The sequence below is a fragment of the Halichoerus grypus genome, chromosome 9 (genome assembly GCF_964656455.1).
Source record: "Halichoerus grypus chromosome 9, mHalGry1.hap1.1, whole genome shotgun sequence".
NCBI lineage: Eukaryota > Metazoa > Chordata > Mammalia > Carnivora > Phocidae > Halichoerus > Halichoerus grypus.
In genome coordinates, this window is record NC_135720.1 from 65,314,633 (window position 1) to 65,335,528 (window position 20,896).

Here is a 20,896-nt window from a genome sequence, read left to right on the forward strand (position 1 = left end):
GAGGTTTTGAGTAACAAAAAAGTAAAAGGCACTTTACTTAAAGACACAGCTTATTTCACTTCCCTGGCTCCGTGCTTGATAGCTGAGAGATGGCTTGCATTGCCTCTGGTTTCTAAAAGGCCACGAGGAGTACCGCTATATATATAATACTCTATGTTGGGAGCGTTATTCTCGGATTGATTCTGCTCCACGAAAGCTGCGGTTGCTAAAAGCCGAGTGCCCACAGCAGCACGCACCTCGGCTGCCATCCGTGTCCTCCCTTTCCGAGCATCTAGCGAAAGCTGGGAGCTCAGACCCTGGAGGGAATCCTGGACCCGCAACCTGACTCCGCTCGCAGCCTATTGGCCCGCGCCCCGAAGCCCGCCCCCGAGGCCGGGGCGGCCTTTTCACCGGGACCCGCCCCTCGGCCCTGGGAATCGCCGCCCGGCAGGCCGGCTGCGCCTGCCAGTCAGCCCGAGTGGCGGAGGCTCTCTGCTCGGAGCCCCGCCCCCTCCCCCTAATTGATATTATTGGAGTGTGGAGCAAGCGGCCGGTCTGCAGTCGGAGACTTGCAGGCAGCAAACACGGTGCGAACGAACAGGAGGGGGAAAAAATAAAAAAGCTAAACGTGGAGCAGCCGGCCGGAGGTCGAGCAGGGGAATCGATGCGAAAAGCGCAATAAAAAAGAACCCACTTCGGAGCAAACATCATTTAAAAAGCTACGACTCAACTGAAACCTAAAATAAAACCTGCTCATGCACCATGGTTTTTCAAACTCGGCACCCTTCATGGATTATTTTATGCTACATCTGGCTGCTCCGCTTTGCACATACCGGGGAGGCGCAGGCTGCAAAGGAAGGTAAGGTGATGAGAACGCAAAGTTTGTTCTGACTTATTTATTTAGCGGTCTACCTGCATGAGCCGGCTAGTCCGCGGGGCTGCCGGCCGCGCCTCCCGCGCGGGGCGACCCTCCCCCGCCGGCTCCCCGCCCCCTCACCGGTCCCGCTGCTCCCGGCAGGCGGGCGGCAAGCTGGGCTACTCCGAACCGTCTTCAGCCCGGTGCCCGGGGCCGTCCGCCCGACGGGAGCGGGATTTCTGGCGCGGGCAGTCCGGAGGGCGTGAGCAGCAACGGAGAGCGGCGGGGCGGAGTGGGGTGGTGTGTGTTTGGGGGGGGGGGGGAGAGCGATGACCAGCGAGCTCGTTCTCTAGGATCGTAGGCGGGCCAGATCTCTTCCTCTAGCCCTCTCCTCTTCCTCCTCTCGGTGTTCGCCTCTGGTGGGGTAAGCTGCGGCCGGAGTTAGTCGGAGACTGGGGAGTGCAGCTTCTAGTGTCTTGGCCAGCCCGTCGGCGAGCGGCTGGTGTCCCGAGCCTTCCCACAGGGCCCGTGACTTGCGTGAGCTCCGAACGCTCGGGTTACTAATGAAGTGCTCACTGCGTCGGTGGAGGAGGCGCGGGCCTGCGGTTGGCGCTCAGCCGCCGGCGCGGAACAATAACGCCGCGGAGGTGAAGCGAGGGAGCGGTGCGCGCCCCGCGGCGGGGACGTCTGCGTTCAGCGCGCGCCGCGCGTGGGTCCCGGCGGCCGCGCGGACAGCCCGAGTCCATCCGGCTCGGCCCGCCGGGGAGGCAGGGGGCGGGCTGGGGCTGTGGAACTGATAAGGAGGTGCCGCTTGGGCGACTACAAGTCCCCAAACATCTGCCCGGCAGTTGAGTCCGAGTGGTCAGACCTTGCGAAGGATCTGGATCCTGAGGGCTAGTTCTGGGTGAAGAGAGGTTTCATTTGGGCGGCCAGATACGCCTGTATATGGTTGTTATTATTATTATTATTATTATTATTATTATTATTATTATTATTTCTTCTCCTTTGAACCACTGACAAGGTAAAATACCTTTCGGTGCCTGTAGTTGGAGCTGGGGAAAAATAAATCTTCTCAATGGAAATGTCTTGCTTCTTGAGCAACGTAACAATCTCCACCCCCCCACCCCCGTCTTCCAGACTGTAAATCTAACGTTGATTTCCCGTTATTTAAAAGCAAGATACTAATAATTAATTGTTCCTGAAGTATGGAGAATGGAGGAATCTGTTATCAGATTTAGGTCATGATGGTGGTGTGGGGCGGGGGGGAGGGGTTGTGTTCGATACTGGTTCTCGCTTCACGTAGCCCTGAAAACTTAGTGATTTAGTGCTGCTTTTTTCCATTCTCTTCGTGCACCCCTCGTCTTTCACTCACACCACACCGCCCAACCCAGCGCCATGTCCTACTTCTTGAGCCAGCCTGACCTTCTGACCCCAGTTTCCACATCTGCAACCAGTGTTGACGCTGAACCCATTCAGAGAAATTTTCAGAGAAAACCATGACTCCGAGCTGTCGGTTACGCGTTAGCCCCCAACCGACGTCTGCCAAAAACACACACCCATACACACCAGAATGCACGTTTCTACTCGCATGACACTAGCGATTAGGAACATTCAATTCTGGAACCTTGTACTGATTGCTCCGGAATAGCGGGACCTGAGGAAAAGTTTGCACCGCTGCGGCGAAGCCGGGCGCGCAAGCTCACGGAGACCCGGCAGGAGTTTGAGCTATAAATAACTGCATCACTAGGGGGAGAGGTTCCTGCAGCCAGAATGTCTCGCTCGCTTGCTTTTCTCTTCTGGGTGCAAGATACGTGAAGTGGATTCTGATTCTAGGAGGCTGAATTCTTTAAATGCAGAAGTGAGATGTTTAAAAGGTGGGCGGGAGGGCGAATGCGCCCCGCTTCTCAGTGGCGACGCTCCCAGCGCGCAGCGTCGATCAAGAGCTGCGGTTCTGGGAGCGAGCAAGCCCCGAGGGGCGCCGCGGCACCCAGGGGCGAGCGCTGGGAAGCGCCTCGAGCAGGTGCCAGGCCTCCCAGGTTGGCCGAGGGTGGATGGAGGAAGCTGAGGGACCTCCTTCCTCCACTTTCCTCATACGTGTTCTCTCGGGAGGTCCGTTCCCGCTACTGGGAGGGAATGTATAAGTCAGAATCTGACGCTTGGAGGCGAAGTGCAGCTGCTGTTTTTCCTCTTCGTAAATGCCGCCGCCGCCTCTCCCTCAAAGGAGACGCTTCCCGAAAGCCTCTTTCCTCCTCCCGGCTCCTTCTGGAGCAAGGGCGCCAGTGGCTCCCTGGAGGTCCAGGTCTGGCGGAGGCGTAATGGATGTTCGGCGCGGGGGGCGCGCCAGTCTGGCAGCCCCTGCCCCGCCCCGCGGAGGGCCCCGCCCCGGCCCCGGCCCCCGCCGCCCCCGCTACCCGCGCGGCCCTTGGCTGGCTTGGCCCGGGCGCGCCCTGCATCTTGCCCTTGCCTTTACCCCCGCGCAGCAGGGAACGGAGTCCCGGAGCCCGGGCCTGTGCGCCCCAGGTCCTGGTCGGCCCCGGGGTACGCCTCCGTGGGCGTGAAGGGAGGATGGCGCTCCGCGCTCTGAGCGGGAAGGCAAAAGCGCGCACTTGCGGGTTTACCCAGAGAGCGGACGACGAGGAGACACGCTGGTCCCTTTAGAGCTGCTTCTGATTAAACGCTCAGGGCTGGTTTCTGTTTTGTTTTTATTTGTTAGTTTGTTTCTCTCTTAACTTGTTTGCCATCATCACCCCTCCGCGGTCCCTTGGTTCCCACCCCAGATAGTGCTGAGGGGTAACGGAATGGCAGTAAACAATCATCACATTGCTTGTTTCACTCTCCAAAATGACTCGAAGGTCACCTGGGTTTAAAATCCACTTGTGTCCTGTCAGTGCAGAAGACAAAAATAATAGTAATAATAAATCATCTCAAAAGGAACCTGGAACCCATGTTGTTTCGTTGTGCTAACTCTATTGTTGAGGACAAAACCAAAATAAACTTTAAACGTTATATAAATTCACTAGTCCAACGATTTATTGATGTTCCCAGTGCGAAATACAACTTGGTATTTTGAAAGTGTGCATTCCACCCCCCCCGCCCGAAAGAGAGTCAAGTATTTGTGACCGAGATTTGTGCTTTCATGGTCTTCCCAAGAGTCTTAAGTGTAAAACATTTTTGCAAAAAAAGTGTTTCTTTATCTATGTGTTTTCAGTTGCAGGGAATAACCTTGACTAGAGCGAAGGAGTTGAACACATAATCAGTGTGTTCCTTTGTTTTCTTAACGTAACAAATTTTCATTACCTTTTAAATATACTTTTTTTCCTCTAGTGATTATTTAAAAGCTCATATAAGCATATATTTTAAGTCCAAATTTTAACATTTTTCTGAGGTTGATGTTATGCATATTTACAAGCTTGGAAATATATTCAGTATTATTTCTGGACAAGTTGATACATTTGTTAAAAATGCTGTAGAGTCAGAAATATTTTTAAAGAATAAAAACTCATAACTGAATCAGTTCAAGCAGAGTGAATGCTTTAGGAGAGTAATTGTCTTAAAAAGCAATAAAATATATTGAATTGGAGGTATGATATGTGTCAATGTGTAATATTTGAATACATTATCTTATATTAATACTGCCAAGAGCATTTGTTACATTTATATACATGTAAATGAATTGTTTATACTTTTTGATAATATAAAAGTGGAATACAACTGTTTTTAAAAGTCAAGTCAGGAACAAAGTCAAGTCAGAGTTTAAATATATCATTTTGAAAATTAGCTAATGCTTTGAAATATTTGGAAATTTAAAAAACATAGAAATATTGAAAACAGATGTTTGACTAACCCAGAAATATGTCTTGGAAATAATGGGCAATTTATTTTTCTCATGATGACATTGCTTGATACAGTTTTCTATTGTATTCATTTTGGCTTAAGTGAAGATACCCTGTGGAAAAGTTTTTAAAAAATAAACTCCAATTCTCAAAAGGCACTAGGAAATACTTTTGGCACAATATTACAAATTAATGACTAGCTGAAGATAAATATGGAATTACATTTTATTATGTTCATGTTGTTATATCTGACAAAATTTGGAGTGCTCAATGGCTTATAAAGTTTTTTAAAATATATAGTTACTATAGAATCAATATATCACATGCAATTTTTACCCTGTCATATTTTTAAGTTTTTAAACTTATTTTAATATTTTAATTAAAAAATACCAAATATAGTATAGTATTTTGATATCTTTTCTCTTTAAGAAAGGGGAATATACTTGTATCAGGTGGGTATTCATTTCATCATTCATTTACATAAATAACTGTTAATATATCTTAGATCATAAAGTGATACTTATATAGAAATTAGATTCACATTAATAACTTTTGCAAATGTGTTTACATTTTTCATGTAACATTTGAAAATAAAACTTTGTTTTTCAGTACTACTGCTGGATTCTAAAGCACAACAAACGGAGTTGGAATGGATTTCCTCTCCACCCAATGGGGTAAGTGCTTCTCCTCATAAAATATCACTTTTTATTTTTTAAAGTAAACACAACCTCCCCCTCCCTGTGGAAGTATTCACATTCTTCATATTTAAACTGTTTTAATTCCAAATGTCTCATTCAAAATTTTGTTGTGTTATAATGAGACATTGAGTTCTTTGAGTAAGAGAAGGTATACTTAGTACTTGGGGAAATGGATTTAAAAAAAAATCTTTATAACCATAATCATTTGAGTTCTTATTGTGAGAGGAATCATACCTCAGGTTCCAGGCTATAAATGCTAACTAATTACAGGGAACATTTCCTTCACAAACTCACTTAAACCTCTTTAGTTCCTTTATACTTAATCACTAGGTAGGTTGTATGTAGTTCTTTAAAACAGTATGTGATGTGTTTCTTCTTTTAAAAACAGTTCTAGCATCATTCAGAGTACACTTTAAAAGGTAGCTGACAGTGTAATATGCTCCATATTTTAGCATGGAATTTGCTGTAAAATATTATTTGGATTCTCCAAATTTTTATCATGTGCTATCTGCTGTTATTAGTCAGAAATGATGGCAGAGCATGTATATATTATAGTAAAAATCTGCTACAATAAATAGGAGTAAAAGCCTCCCAATAAAAATCTATGAAAATATAAGTAATTCTGACCATTACATTTCACATGTCAGGATAGGTATATTATTTACTTAATTTTAGTTCAACATCTTTGTCTTTAGGTCTTATTTTAATTGTAAGAGAGGGCACATACTTCATCCCTTAGGAAGAAAGGGGCTGCGAGAAAGGAGAGTATATATCTCATTGTTATTTAAGTAGATCTTCCTTACAGTAAGAAGCATAAGTGAGGATATAAAAAGTGTAACAAATTTTGCAAAGAGAAGAATGAAAATCTGAAAGGGAATTTGAGTATAAGAACAGCATAAAATCAATATGTCATGAACTGGAAGTCAGTTTAGTAATGCAAAATGTGAACAATGCAAATCTCCTTAAAATATTCAGATTTTTTTATTGAATTAATATTTGAAAGATTGCTTAAGATGATATTGTAGTTATCTGTATAGGTCAGATTAAATTATGAAAAAATGACAAGTATTTTACAGATTAACTATAAAAAGCGCACTGAGTTTAAGGTAGGAATATCATACTTTTCTTGTAAGTGGAATAGTTTCCATGAGTGAAAATATACATTTTAGGAAGACATTTACAATAAAACAGAAACACCTTTCTTACCAATGACAGATGTAGCCCATTTTCTACCATCCATCAGTTAAAACAAATAGAGATGGAGGATAGTTTTTATCTCTAAGGAGAAGTAAACTGATACAGGATTGTAGTGATTGTAGTATTTCATCAATGTAATCCACGAAATGATAAATTATGACTGTCTATGTTATCTTTGACTCAAATGGGCATTTTATCAGTCCAAATATCTTAACAGTTAACCCTACATATCTGTAGGAATCAACAGATAATATTAGGAAATGATAATTGACAATATTTTTTTATATATGAAATGGATTGGTTTGCATGCTATTAAATATCTTGCAGGAAATAAAGTGTTATTAAGATACATTTTTAGAAAATATTTTCATAAGTATACTATAAAAGCACAGTATTTGAATTAAGACTTCTTTCCTAATGGTGTCATTTATAGAAGTGATTGCAATCTCTTAGAAAAGTGAAATAATAAAACAAGAGTTGTGTTAAATGCGTTTGTGTAGTCTTACTATTTGTGATCTATACAATCATTGTCTTGAAAATTTCCCCTCAGGAATAAATTTTTAAATAAAAATTAAAATTAACTGGGTTTCAAAAGTAGTGAAATTGATTTTTCATACATAAAACAAAGTAATATGATTGTTCTTGAAGTTAGAAAAAGGAAACCTTGAGATATGCCTTTATAATAATTAGCCTTGGTTTCTTTAGGCTGGGGAATTGTTAAGAGCACATTTATCTTTAGAGCTTTTGATTTCTTGGTAGATATCATTATTAGTTTTACTTTTTTTAATAATTTCAATCTAATTAAGGGACTAAAATCTCCACATCCAAATGCATGAATTTGGGTATATTTGGCTAAGTGCCATTCATACAGATTATAAGCAGCTAACTGAAACAAAGGGAAATATGCACACCATTAACTAGTCACAAACTCAGGTTGTGTTGAATAAAACCTGCACATGATAATGGGTTCTTTGCTGCATTTGAGGAGTTTTGATATGTATAATAAAATTGCAGCAAGTATATAATGTCATACAAAAAAATTCTAAGTTAGAGTATTTTGCTAATTTGTCAGTTTTCTAAAAAACAGTTTTAAAAGTAGATATTAATATTTTAAAGTATTTTAATAAATTAATCCTCTAATCAAGTTTTACAAATAAAACTCATTACCACATGCTTATTAGTTTCTTTACTTTCTGCTTTTCTTGAAAGGATAGTTTAAATATTGCATGCTGTGTGATTTTGGATTTGAATACTAACATATTTTCATATTTGGCATTTTATATTGGGGAAATGAATACAAGTAGATGATGATTTCACTATTAAGGTAGCCTGCATATAAAATGGGAAATTTTTGTGATAATGGTAAGAAAGGACATAATCAACTGTTACGTTAGACTTCTAGGAATATTTTAGGTGAAATGAATTTGCTAATGAGCAGTATAGATATTATTATACATGGCTTTATAATCTTTAGAGTTTTGCCAATTCTGCTAAACGTATTATTTTCCCTTTTCATGAAAATATATGTTTGCTGTAGTATATATTGCATCAGTATATGAATGGACATTTTTAAATGTGTGATATTTTTCCTGTCAAAAAGCTTATTACTGAAATATGATCCAGCATGCTGATTTTCCATGTACATTTGATTGTCTATTGAAAGCAATTTATTTATGAAGATGAATCATGCTTTTATAACTACTTATTTATAGTTATGTGGCTTATGTACAGTATTATATATAACACTGCAATAAATAAATAGCTCTGTAAAATGTTACTCTCTTATATCTTATTTTGGAAAGATTGTAGAAGATTTTGCATTGTGAATATCAACATGTTGTGGGCTGCTTTTACATTTCAGAGCACTCTTGGCATTTTCTTCCCTGTGTTTTTTAGGTGCTCTAAGTTTAACATCAGCACTTAAAATGTCAACTGAGTTATCAGAAATTCTGCCATGTAGCCATATGCATATGCATTAAATGGTAATTTAAATGATTGTGTTATGCGCTTAGTCTATAAAAATTATAATCTCAGTGGAGACTATAGACATAAGCAAACATGTAAAAAGAAACACTAATACACTAGCAAACAGATATTAAACAAAATGAAATATTTATTGTATGTACAAACGATGCAGGCAACCTGAATGATGTTGCGCTACCAGGGTGAAGCTGAGCTAGGAGTCCTGTCTTCTTAGGGTACAGTGTTTGCCAGGGTAGGAATCTCCCTAACTCTTTCACAGTTCATCATGTGTGCTATGCTAACGATGCCTCATGTGCTTTCAAAATGAAAATGTTGTTTTTTTTTGCTGAATGACTTACAGCCTTTTTAAAACATTTTACAGTGGGAAGAGATCAGTGGGTTGGATGAGAACTACACCCCGATCCGAACCTACCAGGTGTGCCAGGTCATGGAGCCCAACCAAAACAACTGGCTGCGGACTAACTGGATTTCGAAAGGCAATGCACAAAGGATTTTTGTAGAATTGAAATTTACCCTGAGGGATTGTAACAGTCTTCCTGGAGTACTGGGAACTTGCAAGGAAACCTTTAATTTGTACTATTATGAAACAGACTACGACACTGGCAGGAATATAAGAGAAAACCTCTATGTAAAAATAGACACCATTGCTGCAGATGAAAGTTTTACCCAAGGTGACCTTGGTGAAAGAAAGATGAAGCTTAACACTGAGGTGAGAGAGATTGGACCTTTGTCCAAAAAGGGATTCTATCTTGCCTTTCAGGATGTAGGGGCTTGCATAGCTTTGGTTTCTGTCAAAGTATACTACAAGAAGTGCTGGTCCATTATTGAGAATTTAGCTATCTTTCCAGATACAGTGACTGGTTCAGAATTTTCCTCTTTAGTCGAGGTTCGAGGGACATGTGTCAGCAGTGCAGAGGAAGAGGCGGAAAACTCCCCCAGGATGCACTGCAGTGCAGAAGGAGAATGGTTAGTGCCCATTGGAAAATGTATCTGCAAAGCAGGCTACCAGCAAAAAGGGGACACTTGTGAACGTAAGTAATATGTGCTATTAAAATTCCACTTTGCATTTTTTTCTATTTCAGTATCAGAGATTTTGAGTAATAATAGTTATTTAAACAAGTGAGTCTGTGCTACACCAGCATTTCCGATTCAGCCGATCTTGAGTGAAGTCACTGTTGAGCTATCAAATGATTCCCCACAGTGATATCTGCACTAATGGTATGCAATAAATATTGGCAATAATGACATTTGTTACTAAGATTTAATTTGCCCTATGTTTGACCTAGAAGTCAATGGTTGCACATTGGTCTATGAGATTTAAGAGAGGAGAGTGAGCAGAGTGAGGTGTGACATTAATCAGGACTCAATGATAGGGGATTCCTCCTGTTGTTAAATCTGTATTGTCTGGACTTGTAAGCAGCAGAAAAAAGGAGGTTAAGGGGCTGCTAACGAGCTCTACTGATAGGGTACATACAAATATATTTCTAAACTTTTAGGATTATTTTTAATAAATAATAAAACTTTGATACAAAAATCATCAAATTTCACTTGATAGATCTTTAAAGTTACTTCTGCCAAAGCCATATTTCCTTTCTGGACTAAATAATAAAACAAATGCTTTTCTGATAAGTCATGTTATAGTGGACCACATTTTTTGTGGAAGTGGGCCAAAGCAAAGCTTTAGTTATTTTAATACACACATCAGTTGGACGTTCTCTATGTTTTGAAACAATAATAGCATACGAATTAGTGAACCTTTTCCTTTGTTTTCTAAAACTGGATTTTCTCTTATATAGTATTTTGTAGTCATTATAATTGGCCAGTATTTTTCTATTTAAAGCTATGTCACATGGATCTTCAAAATTGATATTGTTCTGTTTGTGCATATCCCAAAAAATTCTATAATAAGGTTATATTATTTATATATCTTTTAATTTATAAGTTATAAGACATAATCCATTCTGAAAAATAACTTTTATGTATTCTTTGTACTTCAAAGCCAGCAACATAATTTTAATGACTGCAAATCCTAGTTAATTTAGAAGGGACTAGAGCTAACAGTAGTAACTTACTATATGCAGATACTCTTCCATATGCTTTATATGTACTAGTTCATTTAATGAGGTAGATTTCATTTTCATGTCTATTTTACAGAAAAAAAAATTGGTAGTATCAAGGGTAAATTGCTTGCTTGTAATTACTTCAGGAAGTGATATCTGCCTTAGCTTAGAATCGGATTCAGGACGCACTGATTCCCGAGCCTAGGCTTTTAGCAACAATATTGACCTGGTTTCTGCACAAAGCAAGGAGAATCCTAGCAAATATTATTCTGTTTCATTGCAAATTCAGATGTCTTGATCTTAGTAATTTGCTGTATAAATCATATTACTTCCCCCATAAAATTCTTATTCTAGTAGAATATTTGAAGAAATAATAGTTTAAAAAGTATTTAGATCTTGTTGTCCAACACAGTAACCAGGAGCCACACATGGCTCTTAAGGTCTAAAAATTGGCTATTCTAAATTGAGATGTGCTGTAAGTATGATTTGCACACTGGATTTCAACGGCTTAGTACAAAAAAAAAAAAAAAAGGAATGTAACATATCATTAACAATTTTTTATGCTGCTTACATAGTGAAAGGATCATACTTTAGATATATTGGGTTAAATAAAATAGAATGTTAAAATTAATTTTAATTGTTTCTTTTTATTCTTTTTTAATGTGGCTACTGGAAATTTAAAAATTACATCATAGCTCATACTATATTTCTGTTGGACAAACTATTTAGATGGAGTAACTGAGCAAATATATTTTTCTATCCTGATTGAAGAGTTAAATACTTCATGTGGATGGCTGCTAGCATATAAAATACCGAGGACCCAGCACTCAATTGTCATCTGTGTTATAGCTAATGTTGTAAAGTGAACTCTGGGCAAAATAGATGCTATAGGTTTGGGTTCTATAGACCAGTTTAGCAGCTTCCTTTGACACCCCCCTGAAGGAGTCAAACCTGTCTTACCCATGTTCTCGTTCCCCATCACTTACAGTGGTAGGATTTCTTATTGAAGAGATCATCCTGCAAGTTCCATATATGTGGAAATCAGAAACTGATGAAAATTTATCAGTACTAGTAGGCGGAATGCTATACTACTGGGGATGTGTAGACATATTCTTAGTGAACTAATCAATTCAGTGAAAAGCAGTGTTCTTATTGACTGGAAGTTAACAACTATTACTTGATAATAACTATAATAAGAAAATTTATGAACATATTATTACACTTTAGCTGTAAAAACAGCTGATTTGAGGAGAATGCAGATTTTGGTTGATGTGAAAATGGAATTTAAACTTTTGCACAATTAAAAATGGGAAACATTATAAATAAAGCAGGAGTATTTACAAAAATGCCCAATTAAACCGGCTAAGGAAAGTCTAGGAAATAACATTAAGGTTCCTTCTCTTTCAAGGCTTAAAGATTTTTAAGGAAAATTATTGTATTTTTTGTATCATTTTGTGTAATTTAACCTAAATGATTTCTGCATTTACTTGTTAAAAACAAACAGGAAATGTTTGCTTTTTATACTTACAAGTATAGAACTTAGTAAGAAAAACAGTCTTTAACTGCAGTAAGGACATTTACCATGAAGAAAACACTCCCAATTTCTTCCAAATCAGCAAAATAATCTCATTAAATGTGGTACTATTAAAATTATCCACATTTATTTATTTCAATTTCAAGAATTGGAACCACATTTGAGTACCAAAATTATTGTCACCTGCAAATCACACTCAGGTAGTTAAAAATAAAGTAAAATGACTTCACTGTCTTCTACATGAATCCTGCATTGAAGTAGGTGGAATTAGGTATTAGAAAGAGTTCATTAAAAAACTGTGATTAGTCAGGATGCCTCCTTATGTTCAATTGAAGGAGTATGTGTGCACTGTTTTAAGTCAAGTAAATTGTTTATCACATAACTTTCTTAATTTTTGACCTTGGTGATGTTGACAAAGGAATTAAAGACCTTATACTTAACTTTGGCACTATGTTCATTTGCAAAAACACTTCCCTCCTTGGCATAATTCCAGTGCATTGCTGTGAGAGTACTTGCCTCTGGAATCAATCCAAGCCTGCCTTTATAGTATTTCTCCTGTTTCCTTTCAGGGATCCTGTTAAGAGTTTGAAAACAAATTCCAGTCCCATATTGAGGAAAACTGAAGTGTTTGGGAGAGGATGCTAGTGAGTCCCTAGCCAAATGAGGGTGGTTAGGCACTTAAAGGCATGTCTATCAAGGCACATTGTAGAGTGGAAGTCCACGGTGATATTTGCTAGGGTATAATTTGAAATACGAACAACTGTGAAAACTTACCACAGTTTTGATTAATTGATGTAAGAGCTTTTTTTATTTCTTCATGAGTTTGAAAAAAAACCTCAATTTTGAGACCCAAATGTTTCTCAAGCTTACTAATATATGGAGAACTTCTGTCTAATTCTTTATTATAATGCTTTAAGGAAGACATCTCTTCAGTCATTTAAAAATATGTAATTCCAGTTGGTTAGCAAGCTTTTATTGTCAGAAAGTCATTTTAAAAAAATTAACCATCAGTTGACACAGCTTCTATGCAAACTAGCAGATTATATTTTACATATATAAATATATTCAGAAGACTAATAAAATTGTATTCTGAAATATATTTTGAAATTTTTGGAACTTCTATATAATTAGATTTCATTTAAAAAGCAGAACAGTATTTGTCAAAGTGTGGAGCTTAGTATTATAACGGCTTTGTATGGGCAATTTGCAGTTTACACTAAACATCGTGTTCATTTTATCGATTAGTGCTTACCATATCACTAAGAGAAGAAAATATTTTTTGTGTCTTTTAACATATGAAGAAACTGAGGCTCAGGGATATTTATACATAAGAAAATTGGGTAGGAATCCAGTATCCTGTTTACCAAATCAAATCCTTTTTCCTCACTGCACTACACTGCATCCTAAAATTTGTCCTGGACTTCAACCAATGGATTTTAGTTACTGAAGAAATGGTGAAATTTTATTCTAAGTAAGGTGACCCTATGCCTCATTTGTCTGGGGTAATTGTTCCGTTAACATCTCTCTTTGTTTTCCAAAGTGTTCCGATTTGGATGATAAAATATATGGTCTCCCTAATTGTAAAAAATCCAAGGATATTATGCAGTTTGCATGCATATATATCAGATCTTGGAGATGGGATTTACTTGCATTATTTATATTGCTTAATTTTTATTTTCTGAATTAAAATAAAAATTTAGGAATTTCTTTTTTGATAATTTTAATGTAAAGGGGAACTCCAATAATTTTAGATCTCTAATTTTTGTTATAAGGAATTTCCCTAATAGTTGCTTCTTAATATTTTATATGAACATGTTTACAGGCTTGTCATTATTTTATTAACATATAATTAATGGACATATAACATATATAATTAAATAAAAACATTTATTCAATTTGAAAGCATTGATAATATTAAAACCTGTGTTGATTAGATTTTTGAAAACCATGTGTTTTTTTTTTCTCAAAAAGCATGTAATTTGTACCATCACTTTTTATGAAAACAAATGAGTCTTCATAACATATCTTGTTTATAATCAAATATAAACAGAAAAGTAAGATATACAGGGTTAGTAGCTCAGATGTAGAGTCACAAGAGTTTTCAAATTCTGGCTCTACAACATACCAGGTGTGTAAACTAGGACAATCTTTCTAAGCCTTAATTTCCTTAAGTATAAAATGGGGCTAATAAGAATAGTACCTCCTGCATAGGGTTCTTGTTAGAATCGAATGAAATAATACATGTAAAAACCCTAAGAATAGTATCTGGGACATAGCAAATAATCAATGAATGCTTGCTATTATCTTGTTATTAATCAACAAGGAGTTTGCTAAGTAAAGAAATCTCATGGCAATGAGTGAATGAGGATAGATCTCACAGGCCACAAATAGTTAAATATCCTTTAAGCCAGTAATTTCATCCCTGGTAACTTATGGGAGAAGATATTTCAATGAAAGAAAATAATTTTTTACATAACCTTTTTTTTCTTTCTCCAGCAATGTATACGATTTGAAATACTAGAAATAACCTAAATGTCCAAAATAAAGTGCATCACTTTGATTGAAATTAGTCCTTAAAATATCAGCCATGCGATATAGGAATTTTAAATTACTCCCTATTAATAATTTTGAATGAAAAATAAAGAATTAAAATTTTGCAAACACCGATATTTAGAATATGCAAGATGTACATCGGGAAAAGAAGAGATGCAAGCATAAATAACACAATCGATGTGTCAGTCTGGTGGGATCGTGGGTGATCTTTTGTTCTCTGAGTTTTTAAATTACCTTGAGCATTGACTTCTTTTTTAGCAATTATAAGTTATGTGTAACCTGGTATTTCATGTAACAATAGCTTGAATTGTTTCTTGAATATATGGGGTTTTTAAATTAAGTTTGTATCTGTGTAAAATACAGGGCTCAGGTGATGGAGCAGTAGTAAGTAGAAGACATAGTTTAAAAGGGGGAGATTCAAGGCCTTCAACAAAAACAGGTCATAGATTTGTTTGCTTTCTAGTTATTCATAGATGGCAAGAGCTTGTTTTAAGTATTTTACATGTATTAATTCATTTAGTCTCAAAGAGGGATGTTACTAACTTATTTTATCTAGTAGGTAAGCACTATTATCATTCTGTTTAAAGGACAAAAATTACTCTTACTGAGGTATTACATTCAGTGTAATTACAATGAATTACAATGTAATTCAATAATTACATTATTTACCTATACTAAATTATATATATGAGATGCATATATATACACACGAAATGTATATATACATTTACATATGCATATGATATATAGATGCAAATACACACTAACACACACACACATTATTATGTAAGGAATCCAAAGCACAGCGAGAGGTGGGTTAAGTACCTACTATCACACAGAGTGGTAGACTGCTGTTTAGTCAAGGTGGTCTGGCCAGGACTCTTTGCCCCTAACCAATACAATGCCCACATCTTTACAGATGGGCATTTTATCTATCACAAAGTCTTTTATAAAAAGAAATGTTCTTTCAGGATCTTGAAAGGTGCTACAAATCTGAACATTTTTTAAATTTATAATAATTTCAAAATACTTCTATCTCTGTCTTTCCCCACATCCTAAATATTTCATCTGCTTTGCCATTATCTTTCCTATCCCAATTCTTTTTTTCACATGGCAGTCAGAATGCAGTTTTGTCAAACACAACATAGATAGTATTACTTTATTAATCAGAAAATTTCAGGCTCCTCATTACCAATAAAAAATTCTGTTTTCTAGGCTGGCATTTAAGTCCCTCCAACTTGACCCTAATCTTCTTTTCTAACATTCTGTCACATTATTTATCATACTCAAAGCCTCTGTTCCCCAGCCTGGTACTGATCTGTCATTCTACAGTAAGTGTACCCATAGATATTTTTATGATGCCCTATTACTTAATATTTGGCCCCAAATAAACAGAAAAACGAACAAACATCATGGCCTCTCACGATTACCTCTTGTATCTTTAAAAAAATTTTTTTTATTAATTTTATTTTATTATGTTATTTTAGTCACCATACATTACGTCATTAGTTTTTGATGTAGTGTTCCATGATTCATTGTTTGCGTATAACACCCAGTGCTCCATGCAGAACATGCCCTCCTTAATACCCATCACCAGGCTAACCCATCCCGCCACCCCCTCTCCTCTAAAACCCTCCGTTTGTTTCTCAGAGTCCATCGTCTCTCATCCTGCACATTCCCGAGGTCTTCAGTGAGCTCTCTCTTCCAAATTCTGATGGCAGTCACTGGTAGTAACATTCCCTTGGTACTTACCAAGCCTCACTTTTTTCAACCTGCAGCATCAGCTAGCCTGTGCCAGCTGGTTGAAATTGTGCCTTTCCTTACAATTTCAAGTTAAATGCCTCTCATTCTCTGTTAGAGCATCTTTTCTTGTGGATACTTTGCCCTTTCCCTGTGGGAATCATCACACACAATATGATTATTTTTATTTTTATTTTTTATTTATTTGTCAGAGAGAGAGAGCACAAGCATGGGGAGTGGCAGGCAGAGGGAGAGGGAGAATCAGACTCCCCACTGAGCAGGGAGCCTGATGCGGGACTCTATCCCAGGGCCCTGGGATCATGACCTGAGCCGAAGGCAGATGCTTAACCAACGAGCCACCCAGGCACCCTGCAATCTGATTTTAGTCTTTATTTGTAATTCCTTTTACAGCTTCTAAGCTCCTTAACAACCACACCGTACAGTTTTCTGCTACCGACCATGGTACCCACCTAGCACAGTTCTTGTACCATCTTAATCTGCCAATAAATGTTTTTCAGCTTTCTTAAAGACTTAATCATACACTGCCCACTGCCAAGGCAAATATTTTTGTAATTTCATATTCATATCATGATTTAATTTCTTCTTGTATATGGCTAGCCTCTATGATTAACCTTAAACCTGATGAGAATGAGAAGCCTTTATTATATTTTCTTCTCCTCATAGCATATAGTAAGATGATAGGCTAATCATTAGAAAACCTGGACAGGAATCTGCTCCAGATATGGAATTTATTTCTATGAAAATAATATAACTATATTTATTCATTGTCATATTCCCGTTCTCTGTCTCTGCCTTTGTGTGTGTGTCTTTCTTTCAATTTCTACATCTCCTTCCTCTAATGAAATGAAAGCCATTTCACCTTTGTTACTAATATCTATGTCTTGAGAAAGAGAGAGTTCCAAGAGCCTGGTAACATTTTCTAAAATAAGAAGGTCTTGGGGTGCCTGGCTGGCTCAGTCGGAAGAGCATGCGACTCTTGATCTCAAAGTTGTGAGTTTGAACCCCATGTTGGGTGTAGAGATTACTAAAAGAAAATAAACTCAAAAAAAAAAAGTCTTGACGTATATTTATGTTGATCTTATATGGGAAAGTGATTTTTATAAGGTTATTTTGCTTCCAAATTATATATTGTAAATATTATCTTGAATTGCAATACAAAATCAAATAATAGAAACAAACCTGAGAAATCAGTCCCTAAGCTAATATTCTATTCTATTCTGTAAATCAGAAATTATTTAAATTCAGTATCATGTCCAAATATATTTCTATTTGAGTTATAGCTATATTACAATTTTTTATACTCTTCAATTATTCACTTTCATGAGCTCATAATACTTGTTTAAGGCCTCTTTGCATAGGTAATGTGCGTAGATCTGGAGTCCGTGCCATCCCTACGCTCCTGTGCCACAGGGCCTTTTTATAGTGTAACTACTGTTACCAGTTTCTTATGTCCTTTACAGAGATATTTGCTCATAAGTCTTTAGAAATATGGATAAATGTCATGGTCATAGTTAAATTAGAATCATATTAAAATTTCCTACTAGGACACCGTAGACTTCACTTAAAATTATACTGCTTTTTACTCATCTTCAGTCATCTTTGTATGTGCCCACAGTGCACTGAACGTAACTATTCATGTGGTCAAACTTTTATATTTCCAGTGGCAGTTTAAATTGTCATTAATTTCTGACAGCTAGTGTCATAATACAAATCAATGAAACCTGCAAATTTTGCATTTGGTTTGATTTCTGTATCGAACTTCTAGGCATTTCCTCTAAGATGAAACATTATAATCCACAAAAGATTTGTTTATAATGATATTGTGCATAATATAGTCATTTTATACAAATAACAATATTATTTTCATGGGAGAAATTTGACCTAGCTATACGTTTGATGTTTTCCTCTATGTGTATAAAAATCTGATGCATGATTCAGAGAAGAAAATTTCAGAAAGTCTCTTTAACTCTAATTTTCCTCACATTTAAGAGAATTTAAGTTATCCCATCCTCTGCAAAATATCTTACTAATTAAGTTTATGGAGGCACATCTTTATTAGGATACTCATGTCATGTTATTATGTGAAAAGTAGAAGGTTACATGCATATATAATTTGAGGTTTTAAAAAATCTGGTACCAAAAGCAGGCAGCTTTGAATTTAGGTCAAATTAATGAGTTATAGACATTATTTTTTGCTTTCTACCTATGATACCAGCTTTGTTAAAGAGTATAAAATCTGTGTATATATATCATAGCATTTTCCCCATATAACAGCATTTCACAGGATCACAGAAAAAGATATACCTTAGTTGAAGTAAATGTGTAATATTTCTCTCAAATTCTGTGGTTTTGTGAAGAAGTATGGAACGTTTATTATTCAGTTTACTTTGTTTAGCTTGGGTTCAATGAATGATACAGAAAACCAGGGAAAATACATTCTGGAGTATAGGAATTTGAAATTTGTTTCGAGATTATAATTTTTGTGCTGTGGGTTTTGCGTTTTTTCATTTGAAATGAAAAAATTACTTACTGTTAATGATGATATTATCTCTTGCCTCTAAGAGAAAACCAGGAGGCTTTGAAAGGACACATACTGTGTTTTATGTTTCATGTGTTACCCAACTAATACCTAGTTTAGCTTCTCATATATGGTGACGTTAGCCTCCGACCTACACTGAAGCCATTAAAAGCTGAATTAGAACCTTTTATAGAAAACCTAGGAGCACCATGATGCTTTTATTAGTAAAATAGACTATCAATCAGATATAATTATTACCCGCGTATCTTCCATTTGTCATTTATTAAATGGTTAACTATTATGTTAATATTACCTACTTTACTTTTTAAAAACATTCTTTCTAAAAAAGAGTAAGATAAGAGAGGGATTAAGGATGGGAGTGGTAGGTGTGGAGGGGTAGAATATATCTAAAGAATCACTATATATAATAAAAGCTAATTCTAAGAAAAATAAACTGAATATTAGTGACTTTACTACACTACTCTGTATTTTCCAGTGATTTATATGTTCTATGTTTACTTAATAGTTTACTATTATTAGCTAAACTAGTTCCTATATAGACAATAACATCTAATGGTATTAACTTACCTAATGACATTAATTAATGACCTTAATTTAAATAGTAGATGGCTTAAATAAATAAACTTGATTGATTTTAAAAACATTTCTTCATATCTACTATTTTTAGCAGGCAAAATAACTTATACTACACAGTGTTCCTATTTCAGTTGACCTTTTCTTGTAAAGTAGTCTTATCCTTGAAAAGAGATGTGAGATAGGACAGGCACCTTACCTACTCAAATATATAAATTCATTATAATAAAACTGTTCTGTGGACATTCTTGCACTCCTTGAGGGTATAATCCCTTCCAAGACAATTAGAATCATAAATTCTTGGAGTTTGAGTGTACCTTAAAGATTATCAAAAATAAATTAGAGGGTTTTTTTTTTTTGGTCTTTCTTTTTTTTTTTTTAATAAGTGGGACAACTAAAGACCTCATTTATAGTTCTAACAGTTCATTCATGACAGATCCCAAAGTAAAATCAGAATTTACTCTTTCCAGGTTTTTTTTCCACTTTGACATTACGTACACTATATATATATATACACATATATATATACACACACACACATACACACGTATGTACATACATATATACACACATACATATATATGCACACACACATTCACTACCCACCTCTACCTGCCCCAGGGGTAAAAAAGCATACATCAACATAATGGAACAAAAAATTAAGTTTATTTTTTCCTTGACCCATTTTTAGATTTCTAAATTGCTCTGCACTAATATTTTAATTTGTAAGTGCTGAATAGTTAAGACTTCTTTCTCTGTGCAAATCTCAATTGACTTTTGCAAGGAGCCTGAAAACTCTTATAGGATATTCTTGGATTATTGCATATTTAAAAAAGAAAAAAAAAATAAAAGCTACCTCAGCAATGTCATTAAATTTTCCTTCACAAAGAAAAACGTTATAAACTAACTTTTAATACTTTATTTTCAAGTAGATTGTTTTAGGTTTCTCTGCCATATAAGAAAGTAAAGTTCTTTTTTTCCCCTTCTTTTTCTTAGTTTCTTTCTTTTTTTTTTTTTTTTCTTTTAATTACCAGCTCCTAGGAAGGTAAATTTTAGCAATTAGCATGTTTTGGGTATTGTGGCAATTGTAAATAAATGTGCTTTAAAATGAGGATAGTGGATACCTCTTATGTTATCAGAAACCTAGAATTTGGAAGGGAGCAGCAACTCTGCTGTTTAACCTTGTGATTTCTGACTGGATCTCCTCTGAGAAACCCTTCAGACCTTAGCCCCTCAGACCTGGCAAGGACAGAGGGACAGGAAGGCTTCTGCAAAATCTATTTCTCAAACTGACCTTTAGAATTAACACATTCTAAGCTTAGACATTCGG

The 20,896-nt window shown here is 36.6% G+C and overlaps 1 protein-coding gene across 5 annotated transcripts in view; it reads left to right on the plus strand.

Annotated features, from left to right (window-relative positions):
• The first annotated feature begins 500 nt into the window (after positions 1-500).
• The window catches only part of EPHA7 (EPH receptor A7), a 167,743-nt gene continuing 147,347 nt past the window's right edge, over positions 501-20,896 (plus strand). For all 5 annotated transcript variants that reach the window (XM_036114105.2, XM_036114106.2, XM_036114107.2 and 2 more), the window contains exons 1-3: positions 501-838; positions 5,278-5,342; positions 8,908-9,577. In XM_036114105.2, the coding sequence (XP_035969998.1) occupies positions 742-838; positions 5,278-5,342; positions 8,908-9,577 (832 nt within the window). In that variant the 5' untranslated portion in view covers positions 501-741. The remainder of the gene's footprint in view (positions 839-5,277; positions 5,343-8,907; positions 9,578-20,896) is intronic.